Genomic DNA, 14,015 nt, shown 5'->3' on the forward strand with positions numbered 1-14,015 from the left:
GATTTTAGTACATGCCAATAAAAATTGTGTATCTTATTTCCTAAAGATCTATAATGAGCATCCAGCATTTGAGTGGCCAGTGGTATCCACCATCCATAGCAACTCAGCAAGTAGAGTCCAAAATGCAGTGACTGAGGAGTCAAGCAAGCATGTTGTATCCTCTGATAATCTTGCTTCAGCTACATTTGGAAGTTTAGAAGAGTTTCCTCCTCCACCTCCTCCAGATATTTTAGAGACAGAGGAATTGGCAGATTTTTCCCAGTCCCCAGAGCCCCCCAGCTATGCAGAGCAGCAAACATGTGCTGTGTCCAAAGAATTATATTCCAAGCAAAGGAATATTTATGAGTTAAAACGCTTATACAAACATATTCATCCAGAAGTTAGAAAGAACTTACAAAAGGAATTTTATAATGAAGTTTCTGATATTGTTGCCTGTAAAGGTGAACACAATGGTGTAGTAAAAGGAGATGTACAACAAGTTAAATATGCATTTGAAAATCCAGTGGGTAGTCCTCAGAAGTGCCTTAGCCCAGAAAGAGAATATCTAGAATGGGATGAAATTCTGAAAGGTGAAGTGCAATCAATGAGATGGGTCTTTGAAAACCAACCTTTAGCTTCAATTAAAGATGAATCCCCTGAGCCAAGCCATATCAAGAGTATTGGAGAGCAAGAAATAATTGCAGGTGGTGATGTGAAATACACAACATGGATGTTTGAGACAAAACCAATCGATGCTTTGGGTGTGGACATTTCTAAAACTACAGAGAATACAGAAAAGGTCCCTGATCTTTCAAGGGGTGATGTGCGGACAGCAACTTGGTTGTTTGAAACTCAGCCACTAGATTGTATGAATAAAATTTATAAGGAGGATGACTTATCTAACACATTGAAAACCACTGAAGACATTAAAGGAGGTGATGTAAAATTAGGAAAGCACTTATTTGAAACTACTTTTCAAAGTGAAATCAGCTCACTGAGACTAAGCTCAGAGCTTGAGGAGTGTAAAGGTGATGTTAAAACATCAATTAAGAAATTTGAAACTGAACCTAAATATGTCTTAAAAGATAGTTTTGGAAAAATGCTAGAAATTAAGACTGTTCAGAAAGAAGAGGTAGAGAAAGGAGATGTGAAAACAGCAAGATGGATGTTTGAAACCCAGCCTTTGGATGCAATCAACCAGGATGAAGTGCAAGTTAAAGTTGTTCGGGGCATATCACTGGAAGAAAGCCTTACAGGGGGTGTAGGAAAAGCTAAGTGGTTATTTGAAACTCAGGCCCTAGATACAATAAAAGAAGTAGAAAGCACTATCACAGAAAAAGAAGACATAATTGGTGCTGATGTGTACCAAAAATGTTGGATCTTTGAAACTATTCCAATGGACATGCTTAAAGATAATGCTAATGAAAAGCCTATGCAAGAAGAAGAGATAATAGGAGGGGATGTTAGTAATACTAAATATTTGTTTGAAACAGTGCCAATGGATGAACTTAAGGAAAATGATGAAGTGGGCAAACTAAAACAAGTAGTTACCATGGATGATGAAAAAGGTGATGCACGCCATCAAAGATGGGTTTTTGAGACAAAACCACTTGGAGAAATAAGAGAAGACTACAAAGACCATATCAGAACTGTTCAACTTGATGAAATGCATAAAGGAGATGTGATCAGCTGTAAAAATGCCTTTGAGAGGGGGGATTTAACAAAAAGTGAATTAACATATAAAATTGCAGTTGAAGATGTTGACAAGGGCACAGTAAAGCTTAATAAAAAACTTTTTGAAACAACCCCCCTCTATGCAATTCAGGATCGTTTTGGACATTATCATGAAGTCCAAACTATTCGCAAGGAAGAAGTTGTAAGAGGTGATGTACGAAACTGTCAGTGGATGTTTGAGACTATACCCATTGATCAATTTCGAGAAAATGTGGAGAGTTATCAGATTATCAAAGGTATATCTTCTGAGCAAATACAATCTGGCGATGTTAAAACAGGTAAATGGCTTTTTGAAACACAGCCACTGGATTCTTTTAAATATGTTAGTAGTGCAGAGGATGAAGAAATAATCACAGAAAATGAAACTGATATTGTTAAAGGAGATGTCAAGATGTGTAAATGGCTATTTGAAACCCAGCAAATGGAAGATCTTTATGACAAACAGGATAAGATGTCAGCCAGTGTAGATATTCAAAAGGGAGATGTTAAAACCTGCACATGGCTTTTTGAAACACAGCCTCTTGACACTATACATGATGAATCAGAAAAAACAGAAACTATTGACCAAAATAATATTCAAGGCAGAGATGTACAAAGAGTATGCTTTCTTTTTGAGACAGAAAATTTAGACAACATACAAGAAGAAGAGAAAAGGGACTTCAAAAGGGTTGTTGAAATTGACATACAGTCAGGTGATGTATCCTCCATGAAATATATTTTTGAAAACCAACCTTTGGATAAAATTAGTTCAAATTCTGATGAAGTGCTGCAAAAAATAAAAACAATGAAACAAGAGGACCTGCAGAATGGAAATGTCCTCAGTTGTAAGTGGCTGTTTGAGAATCGCTCTATTGATGAAATTAATACAAACCACACGAAAAGCAAATCAGAATTTGCCATTAATGATGTGCAAGGTGGCAATGTGAGAAAAGGATGTTTCATCTTTGAGACATTTTCATTGGATCAGATCAAAGATAAACATTCTGAAGAGTACTTTACAAGAACAATTGATGAAGAAGAGATAATAAAAGGAGATGTGAAAAATTATACTCTGATGTTTGAAACACAACCTTTATATGCTATTCAGGATAAGGAAGGATTTTATCATGAAGTGACTACTGTGAAGAAGGAGGAAGTTTCTCATGGTAATGTTCGAGGAACAAGGTGGTTGTTTGAGACTAAGCCCTTGGACTCTTTTCAAGATTCAAATAAAGTTTATATCATAAAATCTGTTACACAAGAAGATATTCAGAAAGGAGATGTCAACTCTGTTCGATATCGTTTTGAAACCCAGTCACTAGATACGATATCTGAAGACACAAAAACAGTATTTCGTACAATTGAAGATGTTCAAGGTGGTAATGTAAAGGGCAATAAAGAACGATTTGAACAGGAAGATGATTCTAGCAAGTATGTTAGAACAGTAAGCATAAGTGAAATTAAGCAGGGCAATGTTAAAACATCAACATGGTTATTTGAAACACACTCTGTTGATGAGATTCATGGAGAGGATTATCAAAATATAAAGACTGTGAGTAAAGAGGACATTGATGCAGGAGATGTGAAAGAAGCAGTTTGGCTTTTTGAAAATCACAATTTAGATTTGTTGAAAAAAGGAGATGAAAATGTTAAAGAGATGGAAAGGGAATCAATCCCACATGCTGATGTTCGAACTACAACATGGCTATTTGAAACAACACCTTTACACGAGTTTAATGAACACACAATAGAAAAACAAGATATTATTGGAAAAAACATCCAGGAGACCTTAAAAGAACTTTACAGCCATAAAATTGTAGAGTCTCATGGTATTATTTTAGAGGCAGATGAGATTGGTGATATCCGTATGGCTAAGTACAAGCTAATGAATCAGGACTCTCCAAAAATACAAAAGGAAGAAATTATAAGCGGCGACCTTCATAGTATTATGATGAATTTATTATCTGAAAACTCCTCCGAAAACAGAATGATTATGTTAAATGATGAGGAAAAAGGTAATGTTAGCTTAACAAAATGCCAGTTATTTAACAGAACTCAGGATATTCAGGAACAAAAAGAAGATATTATAAGAGGTGATATACAAGATACCATTAAGAACCTTCTTAATATTCAGAATTTTTGTAAACAAGGAATACTTATTCAAGAAAGTGAAAAGGGAGATATTAAAATGACTGTTTACTCTCTTCTAAATCAAAGTGACAAGAACACCGTGCAACGTGATGAAGTGATAGCGGGTGACATAAAGCACACATTATCTAACTTAAAATCCTTTGGAGTGTCCAGTGAAAACCGAGAGAAAGTGAAAATAGAAGACTCTGAGAGAGGCAATGTGCAGTTTTACACTACGTGCATTGAATCAGGAGCATTAGATTATCTAAGACAACTGCAGAAATCAACAGATGAATCTGTTGAGGAAAAAGAACATGAAGAAATAATTGGAGGTGATGTTGAAGGTACCAAACTGCAGCTTAAAAGGCAGCATTTTCAAATTGAACGCACTGTTGATGAAAGTGATATTATCCCAGGAGATGTATATAATACAGTTAAGGTTTTCATGACTGAGCCAGAGCATAAATCTTTTGATGTAAATAAAGAAGAAGTTGTAAAGGGCAATTTAAGAGAAACCCTAAATTCACTTAGCCAAGCTATAAATCAGAATGTTACTGTACAGAAAGAGGAGATTATTAAAGCTGATCTCCCTGCAATGTTGAAATCTCTCAATGAATCACAGTATCAAATGAGAGAAGTGGAAAAGGCAGATGTCATCCCTGGTGATGTTCAAAGAACCATCAATTCTCTGGAAAAAACAGTAAACATGAAACCAGAGTTTGTTAAGGAGGAGATTGTTCATGGCAACCTTGATGCTACATTAAAGTCTTTACAAGAAGCACAACATTATGTCAAACAAGTAGAGAAGGAAAATGTAATATCAGGCAACATTGATGTAACAATGAAAAACCTCCTAGATGTTTCTTCAGAAAAGAAATATGTCCAACACCAGGTGAGTATACAGGGAGATGTCAGAAACACCATAAAGAGTTTCAAACAGCCATCTATAAATGTCCAATGCCAAGAAGGTAAAGTGAAAAACACAAAGCAAAGCACTCAACAATCAGAAACACAATGTAAAACTGAAACAGATTTGTCAAGTGGAGAATATATCACTGCAGGCCATGATGACAACCCCCAGAGTTTGGCAACCAACTGCAAGAACCAACAAAGCTTGAACACAGGGCAGGAAACTAAAAACGAGTCACAGAAAACCCTTGTTAATAATGTCCCATTGAAAAATGAGGAAAACAGAATTTTGTGTCGAAAAGTGGCTAGCAAAGATTCAGTCTGCAGTGTAACTGAATCTAAGTTAAAAATGAATAAAACAGCCTGGAAAAAGCAAAACACCATCTCTGGCACTCAGTCTTCAGAACTAATATCTGGAGAGAAAAAATGTTTACTTCAAGGATTTAGTGAGGGTCATAAAGAAAAAACACCTACAGACACAATCAATCAAAGCAAGGTGATACAAAAAGCACAACTGTCATCAAGTATTAATACTTTCAAATCTACTGCATCACAACAAGCTATCAATGTGATTAATGAAAGCAGCCATCAAGTATTTGATCATGCTCACAGACAAGTGACAAACCAACAGACACAAATTACTCAATATGCTACCAAAAGTCATGCAAAGAATCAAGTGGACATTCAACAAGCAGAAATTTTAGATTCTATCAATAATAATATTGAAAACAAAGAGAAAGTACAAATGCCAAAAGAAAGTAAAACCCTTGAGAGTAGAAGTCTAACTAAAAAGAAGTCTATTGAAGATGTTACAGTAAAAAGGAAAATTGGATCATCCATATCAGATCATCATTTGCAAATGAAAAATAATCCACAAGCTTTAGTTGTGAGAAAATCAAAAGAGAAACCAGAAATATATTCCCCACCTCCTCCTCCACCTCCCCCACCACCAGTAATAGAGCCATTAGCAGCCCAACTTCCTTTACCCCCACCTCCACCACCTTTTCCTTTAATAAAGACAAACAATGAGCCTGAGCATTTTCCTTCACCTCCTCCACCTGTAACTGATAAGCTGTATACTGACATTTTTCCACCAGTTGCACCAGTAACCCCACCACCTCTCACAAACCACAAGGACAATGTCAACAAAAAAGTAAGTTTTCAGCCATTTTATGAGCAGAAAACTCAACATTTTTCGAATAACTATTCCATAAAGCAGTCAGGGACAAAACAAAAAAGTGGCAAGAATAAACAAGCTATAAAATATTTTGAGAAACAAATGCCAGATGTACCTCCAAAGTCTAAGTTACCTGTCTTTCAGCATAAAGTGGAAGATATCACAGTTACTAATAAAAGTAAGAGTAAGCAATCAACAACATCAGAATATGTCCAAAATATTTCTGCAACTCAAGTTTCTGAACTACAAAAAAAAGACTCTGAACAAGGAATAATTAGTCAAGGAGCATTATCATCCAAAGAAAAAGTACACGTGCCACAGAATATACCTCCAACATTAAAACCTGAGACTGGGATAGTGAATTCTAATGTGTTACATGTAAAGGTTTCTGAAACCAATGTGCAAGACATTGATCAACTGATGTGTGATCAAGAACTAGAGAGAATCCACAATGAAACCTTTAAAACAAAGGAAACATTATATTTGCCTCCAATAGTATCCCCAGGATTAAAAACAGAAAGTCATCTGACAAAATCCACCCTACAACATGGAATTACCTCAATAATTAATGAGCAAAAGATTTCTCAAACAGAGGCCACAGTTTCCCAACATGTTCAAAATATTCAGAACAATGACATAAATGTACATGATTTTGATCAAGCCATATGTGACCGTGAAATGGAAAGGATTCATGAAGAAACTTTAAAACCCAAGAAAAAAACATTTTATCCACCTAAATCATCCCCATTTTTGCAACCTGAAACTCCACCATCAAAACTTAAAACTAATGTAAGAAAATTTAAAACTCCTTTAATGATTGCAGAAGAGAAATATCGTCAGCAGAAAGAAGAAATGGAAAAAAATAAAGAGAAGACATTGTGCCAGGGCATTAAGTCAGAAGTGGCCGAATCTCACATTGTACAAGCTATGGCAGGATCAGAAGTCAACATTTCTGTTAAAGATTCACAAAATGTAACAGAGAGAACCACATGTAATTTACATCACACCAATCATTCAGTACCTCCTGTACATGCTACTGAATCGAAAACATCTTTTTTGGAGAGGCAAAATCTATCAAAACAAAGCAACCAGGTAAATATTAAATCAGATGAGGCACAATCTATAGTCCAAAGAGCACAAGTTAAACATGAGCCAAGTTTACAGATGCAGAAAAAATATGAAACACCTGAACATACTAGTGAACAATATGTTTCCAGCAATTTTGAAGGGTCAGACAATGTAGAGCAGTTCAAACAACCCAGTTTTCAAAACATATCTCCTAGTCTTCAGAGAATGCCCCCCAACAAAAATGTAAAGAATTTGATAAAGCCTGGAAAGCTTATACAGGAAGTAACTAGCACTGAAAGTAAGCTACAAATTGACAACAAGTCCCATCTTACCAAGCAAGAAATAGCTAAAGAAAGCCACAAGGTGGTACATTTCAGGGAAACTAGCCCACAACAATCAGTTTCCCAGACCTCAAAACAAAAAGAACAAGATGCATCACTGACAGTCAATACTCAGTCTGTTGAAATGGATACAAGAAAAGTAGAAAGCAAGAGTGAAGTAATCTCCTTAACTAGAAGTCAAGAGCGTGTCCAAAGCCCAAAAATATTTAAAAAACTCCAAGCAAAAAAGGAGCAGAGTAACACAGATAGTACTTCAACTCAAATTAGAAAACTTGGAACATCAGAAGACATTTCTGGCCACCAGCAGAGACAGTTCAAATCTCCAAATCAGAAAAGCCTGGTTCAAGAAAGCAACATGGCAACTCAAAAGATTGTGAAAGATAAGAAAGTACATGAAAGAGAAATGGCAGAAAATAAAAAAATATTTCATTCAACTCAGGAATCTGTAATCAAAAAGGAAAACACTTCAATCGATGTGATTGAGTGCATACGAAAGTGTGAGGAACTTCAAGAAATTATAATAAAAATAAATACATTTGAATCAAACATACAAACCCTAAACACTGACACGTTTACAACTTTCCTTAATATTATTCCTGGTTGGTTAATAAGTGAAGAAACAAAGAAAGTCCTAACTGAAATGGCATCATCCAGCAACCTAGATTATATTAGAGAACAATTATCTCACATAAAGAACAAAACAGTGGATATGCAGTCTTACTTTGAAAGAGATATACATTCAGCAATAAAATCATCTACGACTATGAAAAGCAGAAATGAGGCCAGCACTCACATTGGAATAGCCCAAAATCAAATCAAGCCTGTCTCCAAAAAGGTAGAGAATTCCAACAAAGTAGTTAAAGAAAAATCTAAAATTAATAATGACGTTAGCAGAGTATTAAATGATATCAGACAGACAGAGTGCAGATCTTGTTCTCCATCTTTAAAAACAAGATCTCCATCACCAACATATATAACAATTGAGTCCACAGCAAGGCGCACAGACTCTCCACACAAAGAAAGGCCACAATGTGTATCTCCTCTTCAAAAAGCAGAAACACAAGCACCTCCACCCCCACCAAGATCAGTAACACCCAAAACATCAACTCGTTCAGAGCAACTTGGTAAACTAAAAGACACAACTGCAAAGTTATCTCAAGGAACACAGGCTCGAGCTGTCACTCCAATTCCCGTAGTAATTGAAAAAAAGTGTGAAATTATACATTCTCCTGCTACACTAAGAAGGCAACTCAAAATTGAAAGCCATGCCACAGAGACAATATGTACAACACCAGTTCCTACAAATTATGTTACTGTCGGCACAATAGGGGAGAAAACAGAAGTATATGAAGAATCCAGAAAATCAGAAGTTCAAAAATTTAATTCTCACCAAGAACCCAAACACATTCCAGAATGGCTAGGGCAAGATGTTATTTCAATCACACATAGCGGCGCCATCCCCAAAAGTCATGTATTATCCACAAGAGAAAAAACTATTTACACAAAAGAAAAAGGGAATTCTTCTGAAAAATTTAAATTTAAAAATGAATCAAACAATCCTGAAGCTGCAAATGTTCATTTTACAGCAGACCAAGGTAAATTCCAAAGTGAACAAAGAAAAACAGTGCAACAGGTTAAACAGAAATCTCAGACAGAGTTCGAAGACATTAAGTCACAAGGAAAATCTAGAAATGTTCCCATAAAGCAAATAAAGGATTTCAAGGATAATGCATCAAAACAAGTCTATGTTAACAGGAAAAATAGAGATGACATTTTCAAACCAATGGTACATTCTGAAACAATATCTATTGCTGAACATGTTTCTGGTGTAGATGTGAGAGAAATCAAAACTGAAAGGTCAACAATAACACCAAACTTAGAAACTATAAAGGCAGGGTTTGAGTTCAAGCATGCACCTCCAACCTATGAAGATGTCATTTCTGGTCACATGTTGGACATTTCTGCTACTGAGTCATCAGATGAAATACTGAAGAATTTTCAGAGGACATGGGAAGAAAATGAAAGGGTGTTCAAAAGTCTTGGCTACACTGTTTCAGACACTTCTGAGATGAAAAGTAGTTACCATCAAGAAGAGTATATTACTGGTAAATAGGCATGTTGGATGGAGTGTTTACTAACCAATGGTCTGAGACTTGTGGAATTTGGAATGAACTACAATAGCCCAAGAGTAACACTGAAACATTTGATGTTTGATTTAAACTCATACCGTATTGCAACTATTTCAAGTCTGTTTACTGGAAAGTGTCAAGTTGTGTTATATGTGTGTTTTACTAACCTGTCTGCTCAGAATTACATCATGAAGTTATTACATTAACACAAATTTAACTTTATATGCATGTACTGAAAACTGACTGTATTCCAGGTGTTTCAGCTAAAATCATGACTGCGTGGCACAAAAGGAAATGTTTTGCAGTAATGTTGCACAAGTTCCCATAATGTTTTTTCTGTAATATTTTTGATGATCATAAAAGTTATCCAATATTAGGGGCTTAATCAAAATGGTATAGCATGAATTCATTCATTACTCCAGGATTTAACTGTAGTGGACATATAATATTATATCTTACAGTGATAGTTTAGTTGAACTACACGGAGATTAGACAGAAAGGTATAAAGGTATGTGAATACATATTTTAATTTATAAAGCGTTACGTTTGTATGCATAAATACATAAATAAATAGAGTTACATTTAAGTATCAAAATGACTTGAAAAAGCACAGCCAATGACATCATTTTAGCTATAGCTTCTGTAGCAGTGAGCTCAGAACTTGGAAAGTTTTTGTCCAACCCCTAAGTCTGATATTTCAAGTACAGCACCAGAAGTTTAAAAGGTCATGGTGGCTGTAACAGATACGTAACACGGGCTCTGTAACACTAACCCCCTTTTAAAAACGAAAAAATGAAAGGTAATTACTTTTATTACCACGACTGATATCAGAAGTCCAATGTGGAAGCAGACTGAGAGCTGAGAAATGACTCTGAGCTTTCCTATGAGTAAGTTCCCTGCAAGTTTCATCTATCTTTGGATTGATGTGGAAAGTTAATTCTGTCTTCCTGGTCCAGGGCCAGCATGGCAGATATCCAGGCAAGCTAACAGATGGTTATGCAAGAGCAACCATCTGAGACTAATGTCATTCAGAAAGACAGAATGCCTAAATTGCCTTTTCCAGAACATTAGTAAACCCCTACCTGAGATAGGAAGTGCTTTCACACAGCCATATGTATCAGCTGTATTTCCAGGGTTCTTTGTGAGGACAATGGGGTACTCAAATATGGTTTTGTCCCATAGTAATACATTGCAGAAAAGTGAGTTCATGTATTACAGTTTGGGAGACAAGTGCACCAAAATGCCCATAATTATGCCCCTATGGCTTATTTACACGGCACTTATTTTCAGGTCATTGCTCTTGAAGTGCAGTTGTTTTAGACTCTAATCCTGGATGAACAAAAAGCCTTCATAGAAATACTGTACTTTGAAAAGAAACTTGCTGTATTTATCTAATTGGTTCCCAACATATAATAAAGCTGGGCATGTTCAGGAATAAAGGTAAGCAAATCAGCTACATTTTGATTCGGCTGTGTATTCCAATTGAATATTTACAAAATATTTAGTGTGGGTATTTTATGTGTGTATGAAGGGATAGATTCAGCTTGCAGACTCATTCATTTGCACCTCGCTTCATTATTCATACCGACTCACGATTCACTCAAATCAATTTGCACATATTTTTTGCAATTAGGTGGAAGGTGGTAATGTCTGATTTATTTCCTAATTGAATTAACAAATACCTTTAACATGTTTTATTTTGAACTCATTATTATTTCTAGAAAATCAGCAAAAAAATAATCTTTTTTTTCTTGTGTAGAAAACACATCAGGACAAGGACATTTGCATTATTTGTCAAAAGAAGGTTTATCCAATGGAATGTCTAGAAGCAGACAAGCAGATCTTTCATAATAGCTGCTTCCGCTGCAGTCACTGTAGTAATAAATTAAGGTAAGTTATAAGATGACAAAATAATGAAAGGCATACATAGAAAGGGTGCCACAGACCCTCAGCTTAGGGAGCAGAATAGACCGATAGCAATAGTGCGATTGGGGCTCCAGACACTCTGACAAAAATCACAGGGCCTCAAAAATGTATTAAAAATTTACTTTTATTTGTTGATAATTAAAAAGTGAGCATTGTCTATAGGCCCTATGCGTTTCATGCCATTACAGCACATAATCATGGGCTGCTTTTAGTAATGGCATAGAGTCTGTGGGAAATATTCACTTTTTAATTATCAACAAGTAAGTTTACTACATTTTTGAGGCCTTGTGGTTTTTCTCAGAGTGCATGGACCCCCCATTACACTATTTCTATCCAGAGAACCTAGCCTGGTTAGGATGAGACAGGCTAAAAGTAACCAAAAAGCCCTTCACATGCAAGACATGCGACATAAAGCCTTCTAAAAACTGAAGGTCCCAGAAGGTATATGCCCCGTGCCATATACATAGCACTGCCTTAATACTACAAATGATGAGATTAACTCTCACATGAAGCATTATGGGCAGAGACATGCAAATCACTCGTGTATGTCAATTTGGCCAACTATGCATCCAAAACTGCAAGTTTTATAGAACAGATACAGCCTAAAAGTTCAGAGCCATATATCCAAACTTGCAGACAGCGTGTTTCGATCTTGTTAGATCTCTATCAAAATAATGAAAGGGCCAATTAAGTCCAGATTCTGTTAGGAGTGTCACTTCCTGTGTGCCGGCTAAGGTAGAACTTCTTGTGGAACCCCTACATAACATTCTCAGTTTTTATATATTTATGTATTGTTGTACAAAATTATTTGATTTTTACAGGAATAGATAGATATTCAAGGTAATAAAGCCATTGCATCTGCAGAATAGTAAAGGAATTCCCATGTATCTTCTGTAAAAGTCACTGTACCTCAAATTTATTTCCTCCCTGAACATAAAAGAATACTTATCCCTTTTTCTAAACATGCCCTTATAATGTCATAAAACACTGCCTAGACTGCTATGCCATATCCTATTCAGGCTTCTTCTTAAGGTATTATTATACAATAGGAGGGCTGAGGAAGGTGATAAGGATAGAAAAAATATTACCAGCCAGAAGGGCAATGATACCATATGCAAGGCTTAAAACAGGCAGTAAGTTTTCAGAAGAGCTAAGGGATAATAAAGCAAAATTAAAATAAATATACACTACATGGTCACACATACTGTATGTGGGCAACCCTTCGATTTACCGTATATACTCGAGTATAAGCCGTCCCGAGTATAAGCCGAGGTACCTAATTTTACCTCCAAAAACTTGGAAAGCTTATTGACTCAAGTATAAGCCGAGTAAAAGCCTAGGGTGAGAAATGCAGCAGCTTCTGGTAAGTTTCAATCAAAAAATTGAGGGTTTCTGCTCCCATTGGAGGTGCCGGCGTCTCGTTTTTTGCCGGCGACTATTCTTGGAGACTATTCTTGGATGCCGGCGACTATTCTTGGACGCTGGTGACTATTCTTAGACACCGGCGACCGTTTTTGCGCTTGAACCGAGTATAAGCCGAGGTAGAGTTTTTCAGCATATTTTGGAGGCTCAAAAACTCGGCTTATACTCGAGTATATACAGTATAGTATAGGTATAGGTGCTGACACAAGTAAGAACCCAATTTGTTGTTTAGTAACTACATTTAATGATGTACATAAGGCAAAACTAACTAATTGTGGAGTCAAGCCATGTCGCTTGGCTATGCAGCTGTGGGTAATTACTGTAGATATAAATGTTTTCTAAGTCTTATACAGGAACTCAAATTATCCTGCTCATTTTCACCCTACTATAAAGGAGCTCAATGGGTCCTGCTCAGCATCACCATGCTATGTAGAAAGCTGCCAAATATACAGTATATTGCACTGATATAACTCTTTAAAATGATATAATAATATCCTGAAGGGAATATTGAATATGTAATATGGCACTTTTATTAATGCTTATATTTGATCTATTTTTTTTAGCTTGGGGAATTATGCATCTCTCCATGGACAAATATACTGCAAACCCCACTTTAAACAACTCTTCAAATCTAAAGGAAATTATGATGAAGGCTTTGGATATAAACAACACAAAGAACTCTGGAATCCCAAAAGCCAAACTCTACATGACACCCAAGTTGAAAAGATAAATGAAGACAAAAACAAAAAATCTTTTGGAAAATCAAAAATTACTGACAACCCTCAAAACTTGCATTCAAGTGAAGGGATTTTATACAGTGATGATACTGATTGTGTTTCAAAAAGTTCTAGTGAAAAAGGAAGGCTAAAAGTAACATGGCCCCCATCAACAGAAACTACCATAACAAAAGCTCCTGTTGAAGACATAGCAGTTACCAAGCCAAAATGGCCTCCTGAGAACTTGAGGCAGGAAACAACTGACACTGAAATATTTCCAACATTAGTGAAAAAGAACAGCATAAAACAGTTTGATATTGAAAGACCTCCTCCAGAAGGAGGTGAGCAGGGAAGAGCAGAAAATGAAAACCACTCTCATAATTCAAATCAGGGAGAGGTAATCAAAATGATGGAAAATGAAAGTTCCTTATTGGAGAAAGATGGCACATTGTTATATGGGGGTCAGGAAAACATTATTAAAGAAGATAATGTTCAGGATATAGTT

General features: G+C 36.0%; 1 protein-coding gene across 3 annotated transcripts in view; it reads left to right on the forward strand.

The window, feature by feature from the left end:
- The window catches only part of xirp2.S (xin actin binding repeat containing 2 S homeolog), a 95,296-nt gene extending 81,790 nt beyond the window's left edge, over window positions 1–13,506 (forward strand). For all 3 annotated transcript variants that reach the window (XM_041578035.1, XM_041578036.1, XM_018238841.2), the window contains exons 7-9: window positions 47–9,422; window positions 11,206–11,336; window positions 13,358–13,506. In XM_041578035.1, the coding sequence (XP_041433969.1) occupies window positions 47–9,422; window positions 11,206–11,297 (9,468 nt within the window). In that variant the 3' untranslated portion in view covers window positions 11,298–11,336; window positions 13,358–13,506. The remainder of the gene's footprint in view (window positions 1–46; window positions 9,423–11,205; window positions 11,337–13,357) is intronic.
- The last annotated feature ends 509 nt before the right edge of the window (window positions 13,507–14,015 follow it).

This window comes from Xenopus laevis, chromosome 9_10S, assembly GCF_017654675.1.
Source record: "Xenopus laevis strain J_2021 chromosome 9_10S, Xenopus_laevis_v10.1, whole genome shotgun sequence".
NCBI classification, from domain to species: domain Eukaryota; kingdom Metazoa; phylum Chordata; class Amphibia; order Anura; family Pipidae; genus Xenopus; species Xenopus laevis.